This window comes from Harpia harpyja, chromosome 20 (genome assembly GCF_026419915.1).
Source record: "Harpia harpyja isolate bHarHar1 chromosome 20, bHarHar1 primary haplotype, whole genome shotgun sequence".
NCBI classification, from domain to species: Eukaryota; Metazoa; Chordata; class Aves; order Accipitriformes; family Accipitridae; genus Harpia; species Harpia harpyja.
The window spans coordinates 894,872-919,121 of record NC_068959.1 but is presented as its reverse complement, the minus strand read 5'-3'; the positions used below and the strand labels follow the sequence as shown (position 1 = coordinate 919,121).

Sequence of the window (24,250 nt, the reverse complement as noted above, 5' to 3'; positions counted from 1 at the left end):
AGGCCAATACAAAACACAGTCATTTCCTAAGGACCGTGCCATGGCTCTCTCATCACAAGGTATGGGCTAGCTGTAAACCTATAGCACCAGCCACGGAAGCAAAAGTTCGTGGATTCACACTACTGGAGAGCTGGCGCGTGGCCACAGTCTGTGGCTGGGCTGTTTAGTAGTACGCTCATTTAGCTTCAGAATAGGATAGTTGAGACCATTAAATACTGAAATAAGCAGGCCTGCAGCACTCAGGCATAGCATAAGGAAGAGTCCACCGAGAGTTTACATCACATTTGAGAAAATAAAACACAACCCACCCTGAAAAATGCAAAGCCGATCATTTTGCTTTAGGGCAATCAAATAACTGGTTCAAATCTCCACAAAGAACAAACACAGACTTTAATGGGGCTATTTGTAAAGTGTGGTATTACCCTAACTCAGTAAAGGGTATCAAAGACGGTTTTGTGCTTATCTGAATTTTAAATGAAAAGTTTAAAATAAAACTATCCAGATGCTGTGTGTGGAACAAAAGGAAGAGAAGTGTATGAGACACTCTTTGTCAGGAACTTTACTTGCACTTTATCAATTCCCCTCTGGGTTTCTTCTTCTTCTATTCAGAAGCAATACAAGAGAAATACTTTCTGAAAGAATTCAAATATATGCAAAACTTGTATTGAGGCATGTCTTCACAGCTGAAAATAATCGTGCTGGCAGGGGTACAATAACCAAATATTTCCAACACAGCAATCAGAACTGGGAACAGTAACCCTACTCAGCTGCTACAGTTGAGCTTCTTTTCTGTAGAATGAAGCCTCTACCCCACAGAATCAAGCTGTGAAATAAGCAGCGCACGGGGTGTGCTTGCACCTCCCTTGACAAGACACAAAGCAACTGGTTGACTAGGCAAGGGTGGCTTCACGGCAACAAGGGCTATTTTTGTTTTGTTGCTCTGTGTTCCCTTACCAAATTCTCAGTCTCTAGAGATTATAGCACCAATTCACAGCAAGATGCTGTTTCCAAGCTTACACTTGTTCCTCCCTGATTTTCACGATCGACATTCCCTTAAGTAGTAGAATTCCTTAATCTTTTGTAAAAGATTTGCAGTCTGTGGTCTTCTTTTCTTCTAGCTGTGCATATTAAATGCTCTTTCCTCAATAAAATGGTACCAGTAAAGTTCAGACAACAGCCATGGAATTCCAATGGCAATGAAGATATGCTGTTCCAAGGAAACTCTATGCAAATACATTTCCTCCTGCAAAAGCAGAGAAAATAGATTTTAGAAGAAATTTATTAGGAGGTACTCAACAGCCATTTGCTCTTGTTCTGAAGCTAATTTAAGAGTTGACCAAATCTTCCCTCCACAGAAAACCCTTTTCAGTAAAAATCCTTAGATAGAACCAACGTCTTATTTTACTAGGACTATTGCGTTCATGATATATTAACAGAGAGGAGAGGATAAAATACAGGATGCAGAAGTCATCTTCATCAACATACTATTCAGAAACTCTGGAATAGTATTGAGCCTAACGCTGCAGTAGATCATTACTTTTCTTCAAAGTTCCTCAAAAGTTGCATGCTATTTGTAACGGACAAAAAACCCAACATTTATTTGTAGAACTACAAGGAGCACAATGTGCGATAGGTATCACAAACTCTGAACAATTTTTCTTATCTGTAAATGGATGTTGTACTTACAGCTGCTCATTGAGAGCACGATCACTCACACTGCTCCTGAAGAAGTGTCTCCATTATTTTAATACCCTGGAAAAAAAGCACAAATAAATGCCAGTTCTACACACAACTTAAGTATTTCATACATTAGAAAGGGCACCCAGTAAAGCCTTAAAAAAAAGAAATTGCATTTTATGGTCCCACACTAACTCAGTGCGGTCCTCCCCACTGCCCGGGAGGCACAAGGAGCGCTTATGGCACAGGCTGCTCAGGGGGACCCTGGAGAGGACAAAGGACCCTTCGCAGCTTGCAACCTCTTCCAAGTCAAGGCTGCACGAAGCCAGGGCACTTAATCAGGTCACACATTTTATTCCAGTTCTGCCACTGCTCTGCTTGGACCAAGCCACTTCTCATCCCTGCACCTTGGTATATCCCTCTTTAAAACTGAAATACCATCACTCGTGTTCTTTGCAATTGGGTGTGTGAGGATGAAAGCTCCCCATAAAAGCCCCTGTGATTATTTCTATAATGAAGGAAAGTAATATTGAAATGAAGGGAAAAATGCCATCAGAGGGCCACGAGGGTGAGTATTTCTTCTCCAGGACTGATCTGCGAAGGAAGGAGGAACTACCAAACAATGAACTATTAATGAAGCAAAATGTAGGTTGAATCTAGGGGTTCTGTTTGTCTGGGGGGTTCACTGCAGACGAGCCCTGGGCGCTCACCGACCGGCAGCAGCTGCGCAGGTACAAACCACTGAACTACCCAGAGCAGGGCAGCGTCTGAAAAAGGGGGGGAAGCTTTCGACCAAGAGCTCTTCCCACGTCAGGGCTACAGACTGCTCCACAGCCAGATGCTTCGCTCTGTTGAAATTCATTTAAGTTCAAGGTTCAGTACAAAGTGAGAGGAGCAGCTTCCTATTTGGTGAAAAGCAAAACCCACTCACTTTAGATAAGAAAATCTACAACATCCCTCCCTCTTCCACTTTTTGGCCCTGTCTGTGTACTGAAATTGTAGTAATTTGCCAACCCTACCTCTAATGTTTGGTCAGATCTTGTGGACTGAAGTAAGCTTGGAGCTTAGCTATAACCTGTGTGGGGCTAAGGCTTACCCTAGCATGCTCTGTTTGTCAAGATAAAAGAAAAAGGGTTTACTCAGTTTGAGTCACTGTGAGAGGAGGTAAAAAAAGACAATTGACTTTAACAAATCGGTCAAGAGAATTTCTTTTCACATCTCTACAAAAAAAAGGACAAGATATTTTATATCTATGAAGAACAGTTCATCTTCCATGCTTATTCTTTGTAGAAGGCAATAAGCTGACTACCTTAGTCTATCAGTCTAAATTGGACATGCCACTGTTTACAGATTGAAGCACTAATTGACATAAGTGAAGACTCAGAGGTTTGCCTAGGGAATTTAAAAATGTTACTTATTGAATCAATTATGTTCACAGTGTGACAACTGCTTTTTCTTTTATTTGTCCTCACAGCACTGGAGACTTTTACACAAAATGGTGTTGAGGAAGAAAAGGGGAACTAGAGGGGACTCCATTAATTTAATAAAATACGAAAGGGTAGGTACAAGTCATTACCCAGTATCTCTTCAGCAACGAACAACTAAATCAAAGCCTAATCAATATATTCCTTTCAACTGAAGTTCAAACACTTAAATCTCAGTCCCAGGAGATCAGGCTTAAAGGCGCTAAATTTACACTGCTTAGAGTGCACTGATGCACTTGAAATGCAGAACAAAACATTGCCTAACCATTAAACTCTGCACCTCTACAGCTGTAGCTTAAAAGCTTCTCTGACAGACAAGCCATAGAACAGTTTTATTTTTCAAAGGTGCAGGTACTCTGCTACTGTAAGAAGCTATCCTGCCGTAAGTGTTTACGTACAGTCCCTATCGGTGTTAACACCCCAAGGCACTCACAGGGACGGAGCCCAGCAGATGCCCAGTTCAGGAACGGCTACGGGTGACTCCTCCAGCGAGTGTCACTTTGTCACCACAGCCAGTGCACTGAAACCACAGAGGGCACACTGACCCAGCAGCGGGGTGACCAGATAACGAGGGAAATGCGAAATGGCAGTCTAAGGAGTTTCCAGCACCACAGACTCATTGAGCAGCCTACATGTGTATCTGGAATATCTGCCAGGAGCCAGACCGGCCTCCCAGCTGATAGGGACAGAGAGTATACATCGCGTCTGTAACACACTCCACATCTTTACTGAACACTCTAAGTTTTAAGTAAGAGGTTAAGTGATGTACAGGAAAGTATAAATGGCCTGTTTGACGAAGGCAACGCATACTGCAGTACATACCTCATTTCCATTGCCAGTACAAAAGCAGGGTAACTTTTTAACAGACTAGCAGAAAATTTTATGCTGTCTCTGAAAAGAGCACCTAATACTTTTCATTTGTTTTGTAACCATAACAAAACATTTTTCAGTTAAATATTTGTTATTTGAGCTCAGCTCCACAATTTAACAAACACTACATCATAGCCTTTAATTTCCATCTCCTTATATATTCAAGTCAAGCAAAAGGAACCTAAAAAAGAAACCAAGAAGTGAAAATGACAGAAATGTTGCAACATTTAAGAGGCAACGGATAAAACACCTACCAACATAACAAAAGTTTCTTGCTACAAATGCTCCTTTATTGTGTGGCCTTAAAATCGCTCATAACTTTGTCATCTGTACTGCTTCACACTGGCAGAGATCATCAAAACTTTGACATGTACAAACGAATCAGGCCACTTTTTAAACAAGTTTTAAAAACTCACGCACACAAAGGCTGACTTTAGGGGCCACCACTACCCCTCCTGCGCTGGAAACTTCTCCCGGACTTTGCCTGCAGACTATGGAGCATCCTTTCCCCCCTCCAAAGGAAGCCAGGCTCTCGCCAATAGACCCAGAACAGGCCGTGCTGGTAACTGGGATTTACCAGCATGTCTGCTCAGACTTTTGAATTATTCAGGAGGAAAGTTTTATTGGCAATAATGTGGGTTCACATCATTCATTAATACCTTTTCTGAACAGCTAAGAAAAAAATAATCATAAATGCTGTAATTTCCACACAAATGCACTATGACTTCTACAAACAAAAGCAGAGCAGGAGAACTTTATCTCCTATATTTTTGTTCGGAGTTGGAAGAAAATAAGAGAAATGTAACAAACATGAGGAGCCATAAAATGTCACCGTCATTCTGCTAGGCATTAAAAAACCCCTACCCACAGAATAGGCTCATATCTTAGTTACAAAAATAATGATTAAAAAGATCAGTGCCTTTGGTGTCCACGAATAGTTTCACGAATAGTAACTTTTCCCTCTTTCTGTAAAATAAAGGTATTTAATATGGACTGTGTGAATGTAAGAGCTTTATTGCAGTCATTCACAAGATTTAATATTCATGCAGTATTTTCTCCTACTCTTCACGTAGCTCATCCCCTACTCCATTTCCTCTGCCCCCTCACATTGCTGCCTCCCACTGTTCCCTTACTCCCTTATCTCATCTGAGCCTCTCCAAACAGATGGATGGAGAAGTGCACTGCTATCAGGATCGAGGAGATAAAGCAGGAATCATGGTTTGGCTTTGAAAGTAACATCCTTACGTATTCCAACCAATTATGCCAGGTGCAAGAAAAGCAATGCCTTCTTTGTCAGGCCATTAGGAAGGATGCAGATCAGGTACTGGAAGATAGGAAGTAAACGGCAGCCTGGAGAACATTTATCAAGCATTGTCATTCATGCAACATACCTATTAAAACTTTAAATATCATCTTTGTATTGCCATTTATTACATCTGGGTAAAATGTGCCACAAAACTACTCTATGGCCAAGCCACAAAAGGAACTCTATCTAACAGCTTAGAAGAAACGAAATGCATAGATACAGCTGCTGCCTCAGGGAGATGGATGTTTTGGAGGTGGGAGGAAAAACCAGGCAAGACTGTACATTTATACCAGATCTGGTGCGCTTGTATTTTTCTTTTTCACAAATCTGCAGACATAGCCAAAATCGCTGAAGGATTTCTAATGCAACATTGTAGAGATACTGTGAGCTAGTTTGTTTTATCCGCTAGCTCTGCGCTGTCATAAGCCTGCAAGACACGTTTCGTTGATCACAGTCATTGCTTACACTAGCATAGCTGTCTACTTCTCTCTTTTTTTTTTTTTTAAAGCCACAACAAAAAGGTCTTATAGTTATCAAGAATAAGCAAATGAATAAATGGCTGTGCCTTTTGAAATACATTTCCATCTGCAGTTCTTGGGGCGCAGATTCCAAAATCCGCTTCTGAAGGACGAATGAGAGGTTGGGGCTGTCGGCCCCTGCGCCAGCGGAGAGAAGAGTGTCCGAAGGGACTGCGGGTGCTGCCCAGGCTCCACGCTCCAACACCCACTGACTTCAGTAGGAGAAAAGACAGGACACTGCCAAGGCCACTTAAAAACCAAACCAACCCCCCCCAAAAAAAAAAACCCAAAAACCCCCAAAAAAACAACAAACTTCAACAGTATTAACCACTTGGTCCCCGTGAATAATTAAAGAATGGCGTAAGGCATGATCTGAACGGTGGACATCTAAGTTCATCCGAAAAACAAATTTCTCCATTAGATAACTAAAAAATGATACGCAATGCTAAATATAGATTCATTACAGTCTTGCAGTACACAAGATTCATGACCCCAGCCATGAAAATGCCATGTTTTCAGGCACATACATATGCTTTCATTCATCTGAAACAAGATACAAACTGGAAGGGGGAAAAAAGAAGAAAAAAAAAGGGGGGGGGGGGGCCAAAAAACCTCTCTTACTTTCTCATTAAAAAGGTTTAATTAAATATTCCTTCCTTTTCCTCCTTGCTTCTTTTTCAGCAGGTGTAAATTTTAAACAGTCTGCACAGTACAACGTGAACCCCCAAATCTCTTCAAAGCACAAACTTCCAGAGGACAAGACTTCCACACAACTTCATTTCCCAGTGAATGCTTCAGGAGACGTTGCTGTTAAACCTAGTTTATCAATATGACATGACTCCCCGAAACGAAAGGCCTTTGAACACTAACTCCCTTGGGATGCTCTGCTGGATAGCTTTTATCCTCTTTCATAATTCTTACTGAAAGACAGAACTATTGAAGTATACAGAACTGCTACAGGGAGATCGACTGTGGCTATTGTAAATACATCAAGCTGCCAAAAAAATAAAAAAATTAAAAAAAAAAAATCTAACAGCACTGGAGAAAAATGTGTGACATGATATAAATTCGTGTTGACTACTTTTGACTATTTCAGTGTAAAGGTGCTATAGAACCACAAATTATTATTACAGTATTAGCTGGTACAATGAGGCATTAGGAAGAAGAACTGTTTCAATGCCTGGGGGAAATCAGGAATAAGAATGAATTACAGAAACTGATACAGTCATACATGCTGTGTTGTAAAGTGTATTTGAAATAAAACTATTAGCATAATAAAACTAAATCCATTTTTGTTCTGCTTATTCTCTGTAGACAAAAGAAAAGTTCAAATATTTTTTCAACAATTAAAAGATGTAAAGAATCCAGACTTAAAACATCAATTTAATTTTGAGCCCAGATGATCTGGTGATTTGAAAAAATTTAGAATACAATTCAGGGAAGAAATTCAAGCAATAAACTACTTACCTTCCTCACACCTTGCTTTAAAAACGATTGAGCAAAAGCTTCCAACACACAGTTGAGCAAACCTGCCCCCGTAACTGATATTCTGCCTTTTTGTGTGAAGTCCGTCCTAAGAAACAGGAACATAACACCCTGTTATTTTTCTGTCTACTTAGTAAACATGAAGTATAAACTCTACCTTAGAAAGTTGGTGTTTGATACCCGAGTAAGGTTTTCATCTCTTACAGTCACTATTTTGTATGACAATCTCAATGGCAAACGTAGCGGATACAGGAACATCAGCGTAACGAGAGGTTTGTAACGACCATCTCTCGCGGTCAGTGCTGCTGAAGTCCAGCTGGGCTCTGCTTCAGCAAAGACACGCGCTTGCTCCAGAAGCCCGAAGAGCAGCAACACAGAGAGCGGTCTGGAGCGGAGACAAGAGCCACCGACTGCAGACACAGTGAAATACGCTTGTACGATTTTAGAGGGTCCTCGGGACGTCATCCTGGCCAAGCTAGACAGAGGCAGTGGTAGCCGCGAGGAGAGGACTCCCCACTCCTCTCCCCACGGCATGCACGCGAACCCGGCACCACCGATGCCCTCGGCGGGCCACGACCCTTTATTATTTCTGTCAACGCAATTCGGCAAGAAGACAAACGCGCGGAGTTCAAGTGAAGGAGCTGGAGAACGTGAGCAGCTCCCCCCAACCACAGGATGGATGCCAGCAGTAAAAATCCACCACTGAACTCAGCTGCTCTGGTTGGGATTTATTTATTCGTTTTGCAGTTTCACCATTGTAGGGACAAAAAAGGGAGGCTCAAGGAAAATATTGATCTCTGATTGATTTCCGTAGCACGCAGCTGGCAATGCCGCATCATTACAACACAGTCACAGGGAGAAGTCTATTAATGAGATCCAACTACTAAATTATTGACTAGTTAAGTACGGCAAATTTGGTCTAATTGTTTTCATGATGGGAGTTTAATTAAAGTGTCTTTAGTATAAGAAGTCTAGCAATATTCTTGTTCAGATAGCGTCAGGGAGAGTTTCCAAAGCCTGCACAGCTTTCAAAACTAAATTAAAAGTTACGTCCAATGCAAGGCTCTTCAGAAGAGGGAGCTTTTGTACGGGAGATCTTTTTAATTCCCATCTCCAGCTGACAAGCACTGCTCATGCATCAGATGCATCTCTCCACATCAGGCAGACATCATCTCACCCTGTGCCCAGCACGCTGCAAGAGCCTGCAGCTCCCTTGGGCTGTATGAAATGAGGGAAAGCGCCGGGTAATAAAGGGAATCTGATGGCAATTGAGGGATACAAAATGAAAAAGCAAGGAAATGGTCCTGGTGGGGAGGGGGAAAGCAGGCAAACCAAAACACAGAGGGATGGCAAATGACACCAGAGACAAAATTCAAGCTACGCAGGGATTCTCCACTGTAGAAGACAGGTATAACCTGCCCAGACACATGGAAATTTGCCAGTGCACAACTTCAGAGCCTGCGGCTCTGCCTGTGGCCAGGCCTTGCCCACGGGGACTAACTGGCTTTCTTTGGACTTTAGACATCAAGACAAGATGCTTGTCTGTAACACCAATTAAATCATAGAAACCAAACAAAAAGTGTCATTAAGGAGTTCAGCCAAGAGGATAACATAGGTGCTTTCTGGCCTCTGAATACACAGATATGCCCCATCATGCCTTTTTCAATGGTTTATAATTTATTTATGGTAATGTTTGTTTGCTTCTAGATCTTTTCAGACACTTTTATGCTCTGCTTGGAAGCACCCACAATAATTCACTTTGCAAGAATATGTAGCAGTTGGCATCACCGCATTCACATTTATTTAGGACAAAATAACCACCTAACATTAAGAGGAAGAACTACACTGTGGTTAAATTGACTGTTTGGGACTAAGCAAGCATCATTTCAATTGCCCCAGTTCCATTAGGGACATCAGGAGGGCTGCAGCCTCCCCTCCCTGACTTGTGGTTCTCTAGCTGAAAATAACAAAGGATGTAACTGCCAATCTCAAACTGGGTAAACTAATCCACGTCCTATGGATGAGGTTCTGCTAAACGTCTAAGCCACCGGTCCCAGCAGGGACTGGATTCACGGTTTGATTTTCTACAGCATATTGGTCTACAAAGTAGCTGGGCTGAAGTCAGCACAGACAGTTATAACTTCATCTGACAGGGCTAGAAATATTCTGGATTCCCACCAGCGTCCTCCCACCACGTGTGCCCGGGACAGAGCAGCAGCTCTGTCACTAACCCCACTGGCAAGAGATCTCCTGGCAGAGGCACAGAGCAGGGCTGCGGGGGCTGCGGCTGTAACGCACCCCCGCGAGAGCCTGCAGAGCAGCCTGTGCCCACCTCCCCAACCACCAGCTCCCTGCTGGGTCGGGAGCAGGCAGCGCCCGGCGCGGAGCCCATCACGCACCCGGGAGGTGCGGGGAGAGGCGAAGGTAGTTGACCTGCTCGGGCGGCTGCTCCGAGATGCAAGCCAGCAAAGTGGCACTCTGCTTTAATTTATCGGCATCCTTGACAACGTCGTGTTAAAGCTGATTAAACAAACAAACAGCCCACTACAACACGCACACGGTGCCTGACTGAGGAGCAGAATTTCCTCATTCTCTTCACGCTTTTAGTGCCCTGAAGAGTTTCAGGAGGTTGCTACTGAAATCTGCCCAGCAGTGCTTAGTAGGGGAGAAAGACAAGTTTCTGTCTGTACTCAGGTTACCATCACTCTCATAATGTTGTTCTCTCTTTAGGGGCATAACGAACAGTTTTCCCACTAATCACGATCACCTGAGTCTCCTCATTGTGTGTTTTCTTATTTCTCTCCAGTGCAATAGTATACTGCTAACGTTATACCCTTTACATAATTCCCTCATCTATTCAAATGTAAATGTCACTGTACATATACTACATGCAGCTGAAATTTCACGCCTGTTTTGCCAGCCAGCATTTGTTAGATCCAATTACCTCCATAAGACTCCTGAGGAGGTGACAGTGGTGTGTGCAGACACCCAGGTATCCTTGAACCTACCTGGCCAGGGCAGCACGGCTGAGGTCCGCAGGCTCCTGCAGCTACGTGTTGCAGCTGCTGACCTGCATCGGCACCCACAGTACATCCAGAGGCTTGAAAGCCTGTGTAAAGGAACCTGCCGAGGCTGCAATCACACTCTGGCAGCCCAGCTACAGCTCTGCATTCCCAACTGCCACAGTATGCTTTAACGTAAGAGTGAGCAGTGGTGACATCGAGCGCGGACAACTCCCCTGCACAAGTCTGCAGGAGCAGAAGCAGCACGCTGAGGACAGGGTCCTTCCTAAACTGGAACTGAAAAGCCTTGAAAACAGGGCGTGAGTGAGCGACCAGTTGCAGTAGTTAAGAGTTTCTACACCAACAGGACCAACATCTATTGTTGCAATGCAACTCTGATGCAGAGGAAGTCTAAGGACAGAGGGTCCCAGCAAACTTTTGAAACAGTTTAAAAAGCCAGAGGAACATGGCCTCAAACAGCAACTTCCCAGCATAGGGGTTTTCAGAAATGCCTAAGCCACAAAGAATTTAATTTCATCTGAAGTTGGTAGGTTTTTTTCTTAAGCATCCTTAGAGCTTTCCGAAGTCACATGGACCTTACTGGACAACCCTGCCACGCTTCCCAGGGAACATCATAAAGCAAAAGTAACGACTAATTACAAGAGACACCAGAACAAAGTAAGAATTAATGGGGGTGACATCACCTGGAAATAAATCTTTTTTTAAGACAGTCACATCATTACATACCTGCTCATTTCAATGTTACAGGAATTAGAAATTCCACTCTGATCCTGCCATAAATGTGCATAAAGACATTTTGAGGCTCCACTCTGTACAAACACAAGTGCATGTTCTCCCAGGCAAAGTCCCACAGCAGCTTACATCTCCGGGCACAGCAGGCCAAACACCGGAGATAGAAAATTGTTTGGGAACAAGTATGCTCCATGCCAATGGCTGGCAAGCAGGAGGGAGCTGATAATTTTTAAACTGCTGTCCAAGCATCTGTTGGTAGACATGAGAGCAAAACGAACACTCTGGCTATGCCTGCTGTGCAGGAACAGCGGGGCAGCCTTCTATGACTGCAGAGCAGCACACAGAAAATTAATTTCCAGCAATTATTTGTGCTCTGGCCAGAGAACCTAACCTCGCATCTGAACAAGCCAGAGGAAAGCTACAGGACATCTACAGCTGCTGCTTCAAATGCATTCAAGACATACCAAAGAAATTATTATTCAGAACCCTCCCATTCCAAGCATTCAAAAGGCAACAGAAAACCTGTTTTCAGGGCCATGGGCCTGCAGTAGCGGCCCTGAGCTGGCACATGGGCACTGCTACACCCAGAGGCCAGCACTCACCAGTTTGGATTCTCCAAGCTCTCTCTGAAGACAGACTCCTCGCTCAGAGACGCATACTGTGTCCACGTAAGACAATGAGTTTTCATAGCCATATTTCTTTTCTGCATATTAAGCCAAGATTCCTCTTCCAAGTAGATGTCGGGCACTTTTAAGACACTGACCTGGGAAATAGAAGAATTATAGCTTTTAAAAAAAAAAAAAAAAAGAAGGGGTAGAATCACTTCTCAGTATTTTCAAAGTTATCACTAGCCTCAGAGGACAGGACTGAGGATCCAGGAAAAGGGCACATCAGCTGTCGTTAGCCCAAACGAGAACACTCAACTTCCTCAGCAGCTACTAAAGGCCATGCAAACACTCCAAGATTTAGGGAAGTTGCTCAGTCCCCAGCCGGACTTCCAAGACCACTGCAGGCCAACTTACCTGCATCACTTCATGCTTCCTGTCTTGCTGCTGACAGCTAATTTGTGACAACAAAGGACGAGGGAAGCCCCTTCCAAACAGTTACATGCAAGGCAGCCAAACCCGCCAGCTAATCCGTGAGGGCAGGAGAAAGGCTTGCACCTCTGCAGGCTCCTGCTGCCGGGCGCAGCAGCTGACGTCCTGCTCCAGCTCCTTTCTCCCAGGAGGTCTCCTCCTCTGAGAGCCCACTTGTCAACCTGAGTGACCTTGATCTAGCAAGCGTGGGCCAAAGAAGGGATGAAAGGGATGAAAATCTCACCATCGGTTTATTTACATTCTGCCTGTATAGGGCAATGATATGTTCTCCTTGGCAGGTGAGGCTTGGAAGAGACAAACACATGTTTAGAGGCAAAAACATACAGAATCGTCAGCACCAGGAAGAGTACATGCATACTTTTAACCATGCAGGCTGTGGAACAGTACAGTTATTTAACTGTGCATGAATGTAAATGTACTTTTCTGTATACAGACTATCTGCTCCAAGATACTCTGCAAAAAAACCAAATAATAAATTAAGGCTAATTCTCCTTCCATAACAAACTTGGAAGAAAGGACTGTCGCTAAAAGAGACACAGGAGAGAGACACTAAGGGATTGCACAACCCAGGTCCTTACGTTTTCTACGGCCTTGTCTCATCTTCTTTATAGGGACTCTACGATGCCATATTTAACTTCCGACATGCTATAGGCACATTAAGTATTATTTTAAATCCCGCTGAATTCACTTACAGAATGGTTTTGTGAGAGATTACAGCCCAATGTGTTCAGGAGCCATGGATCAGACATCCAAAATACCTGAGCTCAGCTTAGAAATAATTACCCAGTGTTTATTACCAGCTGCCACCTTCTTGCTCAGATCCACAAGACTGGGCTTTTATAAAAATACCATCTGTCACACAACAATCGGGGGCATTGACAGCAATAAGATTGTTATATTGGGGTGGGGGGAATGGCTTTACTTTTACTGTGGCCCAGGTAACATTTTAAAACATCTTTACTTTTTCCAGGTACAAAAGCTAAAAGCCCATCAGTGCGTGTAAAACAACCACCACCACCGGTTACATCTTAGTGTGCTCAAGGCTACAATTTTGTCCATTCGAGTTAAATATAAAATCAGTTCCTAGAGAATTTTTTTCTTTTCACTTCTCTTAAAAGTAACTTTTCTAATTTAAAAAGAAATCATTAGGAAATGTGATCCTTTTAAACAAGACGAACCACAGTGAAGCATTAAGGTTTTACAACTTGACTAAGTTTCTCTAAGTAGTTACCTTTCTTAAAATTTCAGGAATCACATTCTGGCACGTTGCAATTCTCCTCCGGTAAATAATCCCCGTAGACAAATCTGATGACAAAAGAAAATCAGAAGGGAAGAGTTACAGCAGCAAATATTACCTTTTTTTTTTTTAATAAAAACAAAGTAGTTGGAAGACTTCACAGCACAGCAAATGTGCAACCAGAAACGCTGGCAAATTAACAGAGCATTGCAGGGAGGGGCCGTTTTTGGGGTTCTTTGAAGTATTACTTCTGCTGCTTTGCCAGACAGAAGGCCGTAAATAAGACTGCTATAGGCATTTTGCACTTTGCCTCAGGAGGACGGCATCTGCATCCATTGCTGCAATCCAGACCCCCCTTATCCAGCGTGTGGTACAAACATTTTACTGGCATTTATAGTGGTGCTGCTGGGCAGCAAAGCACCGCAGGCAGTGCTGGTGCCAGTGCCAGGCTGCGTGGGTGCACGCAGGACTCCCTCCTGCAGCCCGGGCAGGGTCTGGCAGGACCCACTGGAGAACCCTGCTCCTGGTGGCACCGGGTGGACGATGACTGGGGCGAGAGAAAAGCTTGGGCGACTGAGCTGCCAGACAAACATACAGACTTAAGCTTTAGTTTATTTCTACCCCCACCCTACTTTATATTCTCAGGCTTATTTTCTGGGCAAACAAGCTGTGTATGAGATTTACAGAACAGTCCTGTCTCATCACACGTTTATTTTTGTATTGAGTTGGACCCAGTGACAAGGACAAAACTATCTATTAGGAAACAAATTACAGTTATTTAGTGTCTCAAAAAAATGGTTGGCTTTTAGAATCACTTTGCCTTTTAATATTTAATGACCCGGATCAAGAACAGAACGCTACCGAATGAGAAGCCAACTGGCAGGCAGCCCAGGTTAAAGACTTCTCCGGGATAAAAGAGTACCTTCTCGAACAGTTGCATTTGGTGGGATCTGTGAAATGAAAACTTCATGGGGTTTGGTTTTCAGAACTCTAACAAACACATCATATTAATAACACGAAGCACCTCCGTGCAACGCAGAGCAGAAAAGCATTCTCTGGAAAGAGTGGTTTACTGCATTTGAACAAAACGGCAACGGCAGCACTAATGCTTGGCTTTCTTGAATCTCAGGGCAACCTCACTAACAACTTGCTCAGAAAGAGAGCATAAGCCTGGAATTAAGAGCCACCATTAAGCCCAAGCTGCAAGACAGAAGACATCTCTAAATGTATGATAAAGAATTTACGGACTAAAACTTTAGGGATTAAAGCATTTGGGACTAAAAATTTAAAGTCTGTAAATTCTTATTTCATCCCAAATGAGTATTTGATCACAGTTCCCATATTAGGAAGAAAGGTAGTTATTTCCACACAAAGTCCTATGGTACTTGTTTCCCACATGGTGGCATAACTGTTTAATACATCCTCCGCACAGACACGTTACTTTAAGTGCCGAATTGCAAGCATTTCCTGCAAGCTCAGCAACTGGAAAACAAAAATCCACATGGTATCAGCAGACCTGATCTGACAACTGTGCTCTGACCCAAGCAGATTTATTTTCCTGTCAATATGATTGGGAAATGGTAACATCTGATTTTTGGCATTTCAGGAATTCGGAATGATAAAGCAAGAGACTGAGGATCTGTGATCATTTTCTCACTATCAGCATCCTACAAGGCCACTGCGCAAGACTCCGATTCCTGGAACTACCTCCTCATCTGAAGTGAAACAGCAAGTGATCCCTCCGAAGGCAGGGATCATGAAAGCCAAGTAGTGCGATGCCTGTGGAACGCCCGAGGCTCGATCCACACAGCTCACTGTGCTTCCTTCCAGCGGCCTTACTTCTGATCCATACAGCACTGCGGATGGAAACCATCACAGAAACACCGAGGAACTGTACAACAAAAGAACGTACTACAGAGAAACCAGGCATAACGTGTCTAATGGCCTCGGAATAAGCTGAAAATTTAAATACTTGATGCAGTTAAAACACACGCTTTGTGGGGAGAGGGGGTAATATTTTCTTGGTCTTGCTTATAAAATGTCCAGCACGCAGGGATCCAAGGCATGTCTGCAGTGCCTGGTTTCTATTGAAATACAACTATTACAGAATTAATTTTAAAGGTTATGAAAAATTTTAATTACCTCTGTAAGAAAAGTCAGGCAGCTTACCTGTTTTCTCTTCCACTGTCTCTACAGCCGTGATGTGTTTCTCCATGGGACTGGGATACTGGGAGAAAAATGCATAGGGTAAAGACTACCACTCCTCACATGGGTAAAAGAAAATTGCTGTCACCTGTCAAGTCAGAAGCAGTTTCATAGCTTCTCTCAACAGGTACGAGCTGCCTGATATTAACAATCTGCAGTCTCCGTTCAAGTTAGCAGAAAGGAAGAATTTAGTAAGATTAGCTTAGTAAGTAAGATTAGAAAACAAACAGAAAACCCACAATACGGCTATGAGAAAAATCGCTTGAAGGGGAGATAGCTTTTGCTGCCGCATACCGACATCTTCCACACACCCTCTATACCACAGAAACAAAGACACGAGCTCTTGACCCACATCACATTTTTCAAATGAGGACTAAGCAGAGCTTTCAGCAGCGCGGCAGCTCCACGGGCCAAAGCCCCCTGCGCTGCACTCCGCAGAGAACAGCGGCATCCCGAGTTTCTGCAGCAAGCGAGCTCCTTCTCACTGCTGCTAAGCACGTTCCGCCACACAACCTATTTCCTCAAGCAAAAAGCTGGAAAGGTACGGTGCAGCGTCAGCCGAATGCAGACTCTGGTACATAGCATTCCACTGTCCTGCAAAAGCTGCTACAAGAGTGTGACAGCGCGACGTCACTTCGGATTGCAGTGTGGGTCCAGCCTGGCGAGAGGGCACGCTCTTCTGCTCAGGGGCTGGCCTGCAGCAAGGATAAGGGACTGCTACTGCCTATTCCTGCTCTGGGTAACCTCATTTTCCTTAGGCTGTACAGCAAGTCATTTCAAGGCTGGAAGAAAGAGATTCTCATTCCAAGACCCCCACTGAAAAGGCATTCTGCCAAAATTGTATAGGTTGCCTGTAGGGCAACATCCTATATAAGAAATGTATGCACAAGAACAGGACTTAAGGATGAATAGTCTATTTTGGAACTCACAAAACTCCTCTGGCTAGAAATGAGACACAGAAGGCTACAAGGACCTTACTCTCCGTTGCAAAAAGTAATCAACGTTCACCTGAGTAATGAACTCTAAATTGTAAAGCGCAAGGTAATTTATTGAACTCAAATAATACACAAAAGTTACTGTAACCTCCATGCTAATACAAATGCCAGGCTGAAGAGATACTGACCACCAGATTGACATTAAACAAAGCATGAAGCTTTAGGAAAGGTGGGGAAATTGCATTTTAAGGCTAACTCTGCTTACGTAATGCAATTATGATGTGCAATAATAGGTGCTCCAAAACCCCGATATAAAAGAAATCTTGGGTTCTAAACTAAAAAGGTCAACAACACCAGAACAGGCTGTTCTATAATCCAGCTCTACCATTTTTTCTTGCTGCGGAATAAAAGTTGATTTTAAAAGCACAGGGTTTTCAAGTCCTACTCTATACAGAAACTGGAGGCTCCTCCACGACGTGCTGCTCTGAAATGGCAGTAGTGGCATAATTACATTATCGATGTAACTTACACTCTGTAAGGCCCAATCGTGTGAAACAAAGAGCCATTTACATAAATCTTCCACTAAATAGCAGGCTCTATTACCCCAGTATTTAAACAGAAATAGACTCAATTTCCTACACAGCACAGTAAAAGAAATAACATTACAAGTCTACAAGCAAATGTAATGGCTAGGAGAGCCTAACAGCCACAAAAATAGCGTTTCCAGCCAGCCACAGCCTCCCTGCAAGGCTTCCACTCCCCGGGGACGCCAAAGCTAACAGCAGCAGAGAACAAAGAGATCTCAGCCTGGCTGGTATTTCAGCCCTGCAGTAACTCAACCCCTGAACCCTCCTCCCCAGCACCACAGGCAGAGGAATCCCACCCCTGTCTGAAGGACTCCCACTAGCCCAAGGGCTCCAGCCCTGCCCTGCGGTCTCCTTGCCCGGGAGCGCAAACGCAAACTGCCCCGCGTCACCTCTCCCGCTCGGCAAGGGCACGGGGCAGGCGCCGCCATCCCTTCCAGCCAGTCACACGCGACACCGGCTCCAGCATCCTCACGCCCAGCTCCTTGTGTTGGGCCGCAGGACGGAGCAAGGACTTCCAACATCTGGAATCGCCCCGAGAGAGGTGGCTACGAACGCGCTGCTAATCCGCGGTCGCGCCCAAACGCCGCGGCTCCCACCACGCGCGGTTCGGAGAACACAACTGCCGGCCCCGCCGCAAAGGGCACCCCCGCACCCGGAGAGAGGACTCGGGGAGCCGAGACCGGCACGGGCTGACGGCCGGCTCTCGCCGTACGGCCCCGGGCTACCGACCCTCAGCCTGCGCCTGCAAACCAGCACCGGGCAGGCTGGCCGGGAGCGCGGCGCGGCCAGAATCCGGCCGGGGCGTCGAAGGGCAGCGTTCCTGCCTGCGGGACAGGCCAAGGAGCCGAAACGTCAGCGCTTCGGGGGCAGACGCGACATCCCGCAAGCCGTTCCCGCTCCCAGCTGGCGAGGAGGGAATGCCATCTTGTGGTGCAGGCTGCGAAGGCACGGCTGTGCGGGCAGCGGGGCTGGCAATGCCGGGGTGCTCTGCCGGGCCCCCCCCGCGCTGAGGCCGAGCAGAGCTCGGGTCCGCGGGCACTGCCCCGACCCGGTGCGTGCGGCGCTGCCGAAGGGTCCCCCCGCGAGGGGACCGGCACGACCCCCTCCTCACTCGGGCAATGCGTGAGCAGAGGAGACCCCGAGGCCTGCCCGCTTACTCGACGCAGGAGCAAATCTCATCCCTCGCCCCGCTTGGGGACAATCTTCACGCCTTGTCTTCGTTCAACCCTTCCCAGACCGCAGCCGACACGTTTCCTACATCCCAGACTGCACCCGGGGAAGTGCGACTCTAACTCAAAATGCTATGCTTTTAGGAAAAAGAAACAGTTATCCAGATGAAGCGTGCGCACTTTTCTTAAAAAAATTAAATAGTTCCAATGAGTTCCTGTAGTAAATTTCTTTCCAGATTGATTTGCTTATTTTAAAGACACTTCCCCTCCACCACACTAAGAGGACCCCAAACAAAGAGCCGACAGCAGAAGCCACGAAGCTGACTTTGCCTTTAAGTTATCCACAGCTTTGAAATTACTTTCTTCTACCCTGACTGCTGGTCGTGAGTGTTTTCTGAAGATGTGAGAGCCTGTTTTACAGATGCGGAGCTGCAAGCGTGGTACCAGCAAACAGCAGTTTGGAAGCACTGAGAGCTCCGCACCCAGAAACCCCTCGGCACCCCAGCACGGGGGGGTACCCGAGCGGTTAGGGGGTTACCCCTCATGTCACAGCTACTGGAATTGAAGCACTCCATCCTCCACTTGCAAAAACCTGACAATTAAAATTAGATAAAGAATTCCTGTGCTTTCATTCAGTCTTCCTGCAAATGTATTGATTGTTTTCTACAAATAACAACAAGCAGAATTGATTGCATTAGTCATTACTCTGAATCCAGGGAATTAAGACCCCCACATACCTTTCCTAACTGGAATGTGTACGATCATTCATCAAAAACAGCAGTTCCTAACCACAGCGATGTTTCTTAGAAGTTATTTGAGGGAAATAGCAGGCCTCCAAAAGTGGCACCGTGTTTAGCAGCAGAGTGAAATCACTGCAGGTTACACATGATTTGTATAAAAATGAAATATTTCAAAGCAATCAAGGGCTGGTTTTACATGCAAGATCAAATCGAGCCCACATAAATCAAAATGACAGCTTCAAAGACTTGCAAAAAATAATAATATTTAAATTCATAAATATTCTGATTCTTTCTTTTCTAACTGCAAGGAAATGAAGCAGTGATGCTGCAAAATCAGCTAAACCTTTTCAGATTCCTCCACTTTGTTATTGGTTTGGAAGTGTGGTGGTTGTGAATAAACGTAAATTTAAAAAAAAAAAAAAGTCTAGCAAACCCACTGCACAGATTACTTGCTGTGATAAAGATCGATAAATACAAAAGCCTTTCACACACAGATACGCTTATTTCAAATACAAAACAATTTGTCATACATGAACTAAATGTTTGATTTACAGTTCCCAGGCTCACTTTAAAGCAACACCTGCACTAACCTACAGGCCACCCCAGCAGAAACTGCTGTCCGTTCTAGCAGGCTCGGGCCCCGGGCACAGGGCAAGACTCCCCTCGGCTCCGCACCCCACAAAGGTCTAACCCGCCTGGCTTTCCTACAGCCTCAGCAGGGCAGCGGCTCTGCCTGGGGACCGGCCACGCGAGCCCAGGCACGTCGGACGGGTATGACAGAAGTTAGTGCCCCCACTTCCAGCAGGATTCCTCCTCACCTCCATCGCAGCTGTCCGAAAGGTGTACTCGGCGGAAAGAAAGCAGCCCTTGCAGACCGCCATCCATCCGACCCACCCAATACATCCCTCAAGGTCATGCTCTGCCAGTGCCTGCCCTCCCACACCGACCACGGAGGGGCCGTTCTCTCTAGAAACACGTGGCAAAGGCAGAATATTTTCTAGCATATTTCTGAACCGGCATACAAGAACATATACCCCAATATCTGATGTAGCAGGCTGTCCCTCTGATTACCACCTATTTCTTACTGATTCTACGTAATGAAAGCAGACGACACACCTCTGCGGTAAGAGCACATTTCTAGAGAAGCTGGGTGCAATTCTGCTGCAGAATACAGGAATGTTTTAAACCTAACCCGAGAGATGCACAAGAGGGAGGGGAGGTCAAAAAAAAAAAAAAAAAAAAAAGCCCATACTGATACCTTCCACAGTCCAAGTGACTTCTTTGCTCCATCCTCAGAGATCATAAATTGCAGCTGATACACAAAATGCCCCGGTCGAGGCAATAGGGGATTTCTGTTTGCCAAGAGATGTCTTGGCACAAACATGCCCTTGAAGAACCCCAACTGCTTTGGCTTTGGTCTCCTCTGAGAGCATAACTGGTTGCACCTTCCCACCCTATTTTGTGATATAACAACATTCAAAGGTTCAACCTGCAGAGTCGCAACAGAAAGAACGAGAGCAGGAGCCCTGAAGTCAACTTTAACTATGGCATTTGAGTAACTATGGCAATTATTTTTTCAATCATAGTAAAGTCCTGGTTAAAAGCATGTGATGCACTTTGCTGCCACATACAAATGAGGATTATTTTAACCTTTCTGCTCTGCGCTTCTGGCTGTCATAATTAGCCTCGCTATTCACCTCCAACTGCCCTTCTCAAGTCATATGGAAGTATACTACAGAATACAATTCCCATTTGCATTTCTACTCTGGTTCAAATTTTTCACAATGAAAAGCACTAACTCTGCTTCTCCTCTCACCTCTAATTGCCAAGCACTCAATGAAATCAGCAAAAGCTGGCCCTGCCTTCTCTTTTCCAAGTTTGTTCAGTTTTCAAATGAGTATTTCGGAGCACATCCATTGGTTAGCCATAGTGTGGCAGTCTAAACTACATGGTTAGCAAATTTGACTGTCCAAGCTTGCCAAAGATACAGCTCGGGATTTCTGCAGCAGGGCGAGAGAAAAAAAATGTTTCCTTTTTTGCCCCCCATCTTTTTGGGTTTTTTTAAAGAAAACCTTAAATGCATCTTTGCACAGTCCTATTCTAGTGCAAAAAAAGAATAGCTGTAGATGGTTAACAGAAACAGAAGACTCCAGACTAAGCATCTTTGCCTGTATTTACTGTTCAAAGTTCTGGCACTTCGGCTTGTGAGGATATTTTCGGTCTTTCCCCTGTAAAAGAATTTCACATACATGACAGTTCGGTTTTCAGTACGGGGCATGACACCACTACAGGGAACCAATTCCATTTTTTACTGAGCCATCAAACACCAGAAAAAAATTAGGCAGTCAGTTACATCTTTTAGAGATTCACGTAACTCATCAGTCATTTCCTCATGAGATGGATGCTATAGACGAGAAGCTGACCGCACCGAGATTGCGTGCAGAAGCCTGGTAACTTCAGCAAGCCCAATGTCGTCTTTACAGGCTTTCAGCAAACAGGAAAAACTTGTTATTTCTTGGTAGAAGTGCAACGTATCGTCTTCCCCTCCTACCCTAACCCATAAAACCAATCCAGTTTTTAAGGATCTGACAATTTTTAATAAAAGGGTACTTAGCATGAGGCATTCTCTGCCTCCCAGCACCTGGGACGGCAGCAGCAGGAGCAAGGCTGCACACCGCAGGTCGTCACAGCACTGCTGATGAATTAGAGTCGTTGGGACTGCCTTGGCTGCAAGCAAGCGCGCAGGGCTTTGCTCTGCCGCCGCACCGGCCAGGGCTGCCCAGGGCATTCGCACCACAGCAGAACGCCGGGCAGGTTCAGCCACAGGACACGGCCCCACGCGTTCAGCCCAGTTCTGCTGTGCATCAGCCGCACAGCTGCCCGGGTGCCGGAGCTCACTGGGCTTCTCTCAAGCAGACATCCTCCGGGTTCCTCTTGGCACTGCCTTTGTCAAAGACAGACCTCTGCTAACAGGAGACGGAGAACTGGCAGCTGGCTGAGACAAAAAAAAAAAAATCCCTCCTTGTGTTTTAAGCTGGTTGCATCAAGGATGAATTTAGCCCGAAGCCAACATTTGTTTAAACATCTTGTCCTGCTGAGAACATTCGCAAACCCATGGGGTTTTGTGCCAAGGAAATGCCCTGCGCTATACAGCTGCTTGCTTCTACCGTTAATGTTTAAACACACGCGGCCAAAACAAATATAATGGAGCCTGCTCTATTCTTCACCTTGGTGTTCACAAAAACCAGCCACAGCTAGAGGGCAAAAGCCCAGCATCAGCTTGTAATAAAGATTTGAATTCATCCCTATATCTGTGCTACTGTTCAAAGGAAAACACCAACAAAGAGGACAGTTTTGATGCACAGCTTGGAGCCTGGGTCTGAGACACAACAGCGCTCAGAAGGAAAATTTAGCAGGACGCTGTTTTGCTAGGAGCAGATGCACCACGGAAACGCTGTTTACCTGCCATTAACACAGCCTTCTGCCGCTGCAAAACATTTTCACTTTAAAGCCTACTTAAAAGTCTAATGATTGTTGCGCTACTAGGCCAAAAGCCGTACTGCGCCAAGCAGCGACGCAGGGGTTAGCATCCTGCAAGGACAGAAAACCAGAATTCATTTCTACCCATCCGATCTTTCCTTCCAACAGATCCCAGCCACCACGGCAGAGCCCCTGGAAGGGCAGGGGCTGCCGTCCCAGCTGCGCGCTCCCCGTGGGCCACGGGGCAGCCGTGCCGTACCCCCGCCACGTCCACCGCGGCGCAGAGACCAGCACACACCGCCCGTGGAGCAGAGCCCCGGGGCAGCGAGCAGGACTCGGTGGCTTTGTTCACCGCACCCGAGTCCCCTCTCGCACGCTCCGCAAGCAGGGGTTAGTTAGGCCGTTTTCTGGCCAAGAAGAACGGCCACCGGCTTTCCACCGCAGCCACGGCCCTGCCCGCCCTGTTCCCCGCGCCGGGGCCGGCACCGTCCCTGCTGGCAGCCGCCACGGGCGGGGCTGCCGGACCCAGCCCGGGCACCGCGGGGAGACCGGACCGGACCGGACCGGACCGGACCGCTCCGCTCCGGAGACTCGGACGTGACCGACGCGCAACCGACGCCTCGGGCACGGAAACGCAGGTTGTCACCTAAGCACGAAAACAGCTCTGATAAAGAGGAAAACCAAGCTTTCGGCTGCGGGACGGGCCCGCAGGCCCACAAGCCGCCCGCCCCCCCAGAGCGGGACCCTGCTTGTGCCCGGCTACGGCGACGGGACAAAGGCGGCAGCGAGGCGGGTTCCCGCGCTCCGGCGCGGCGTTACTCACGCCGGTTTTCTCTCCCACTGACACAAGATTTACGGTTTTTCCACGCAGCCACCGCGCAAGCACGACCGGAGACAGGCTGCGGAAGGGAGAACCGGGGCAGAGCCAGCGGTTAACGCAGGAACGAGCGGTTAAGCTGAGCGGCTCCGGGGCGGGCGATCCCCGCGGCCGGGCCCCGCCGCCGCCGCCGTGAGGCGCTCCTGCCCCGGCAGGGCGCGGGCCGGCCCGGTTACCTTGCGGAGGTAGCTGGCCACCACCTGCTCGAAGGGGTACCGGTACACGCGGTGCACCTCCACCGTCACCCCCATGGCGGCCCGCGGCCCTGCCCCGGCCCCGCTGCCCGCCCGCCCCGCCCCGCGGGCCCGCCGCGGGCCTGCCTCGCCCCGCCTCGCCACCATCTTGTGTGCGGCCGGCGGGGCCGCCGCCCCGAGCCGAGCCGAGCCCTGGAGGGGCTCCGCGGGCCAGCAGCCGGCGGCAGGCCGGGCCCCCGCACCGCGGGGCTCGGGGGGTGCCGGCACCACCGCGGGTGCGGAGGAAGGAGCGCTGCGGCTGCAGCCCCCGGCCCTCAGCCCTGCTCCCGCGGCGGCCGTGCCGCCTCACGGCCGGGCTGGGCGATGGCCCCGGGCGGATTCGTTGCTCTTCGGGCTGGTGCCAGACCCGGACCGGACGGGGGCTGCAGCCGGGGTCACGCCTTCGCGGCCCGCCATGTGCCGCCGGCGGGGACGGGCGGGAGCCTCCGGCCGCAGTAGAAACAAAACCAGCGGCGCGGTAAAAGTAACGCACTGCCTCGACAGCAGCCTCACCGTGATTCTTTAGGAAAGCCCACACCTCTTCTTCGGGCGAATAAGCGAGCGTTTACTGGGTAATCCAAGTCAGAGCATTCCC

At 46.8% G+C, this 24,250-nt stretch overlaps 1 protein-coding gene across 6 annotated transcripts; it reads right to left on the bottom strand.

Annotated features, from left to right (window-relative positions):
* Nucleotides 1-367: 367 nt before the first annotated feature.
* PRELID2 (PRELI domain containing 2) lies at nt 368-23,700 on the bottom strand. Of its 6 annotated transcripts, none has more exons than XM_052816625.1 (7): nt 23,599-23,700; nt 15,599-15,656; nt 13,424-13,497; nt 11,698-11,858; nt 7,323-7,428; nt 1,687-1,752; nt 368-1,243 (listed from the first exon to the last, which is right to left on the bottom strand). In XM_052816625.1, exons 1-6 carry the CDS (start codon nt 23,671-23,673, stop codon nt 1,708-1,710), a joined length of 519 nt encoding a protein of 172 aa, XP_052672585.1. In that variant the 5' UTR covers nt 23,674-23,700; the 3' UTR covers nt 368-1,243; nt 1,687-1,707. The 6 variants fall into 6 exon arrangements, with proteins under 6 accessions (XP_052672585.1, XP_052672584.1, XP_052672580.1 ...); XM_052816624.1 differs by lacking the exon at nt 23,599-23,700 and adding an exon at nt 17,546-18,144; XM_052816620.1 differs by lacking the exons at nt 368-1,243; nt 1,687-1,752 and adding exons at nt 5,362-6,067; nt 20,324-22,060 and having other exon boundaries at nt 23,599-23,698.
* Nucleotides 23,701-24,250: the final 550 nt, after the last annotated feature.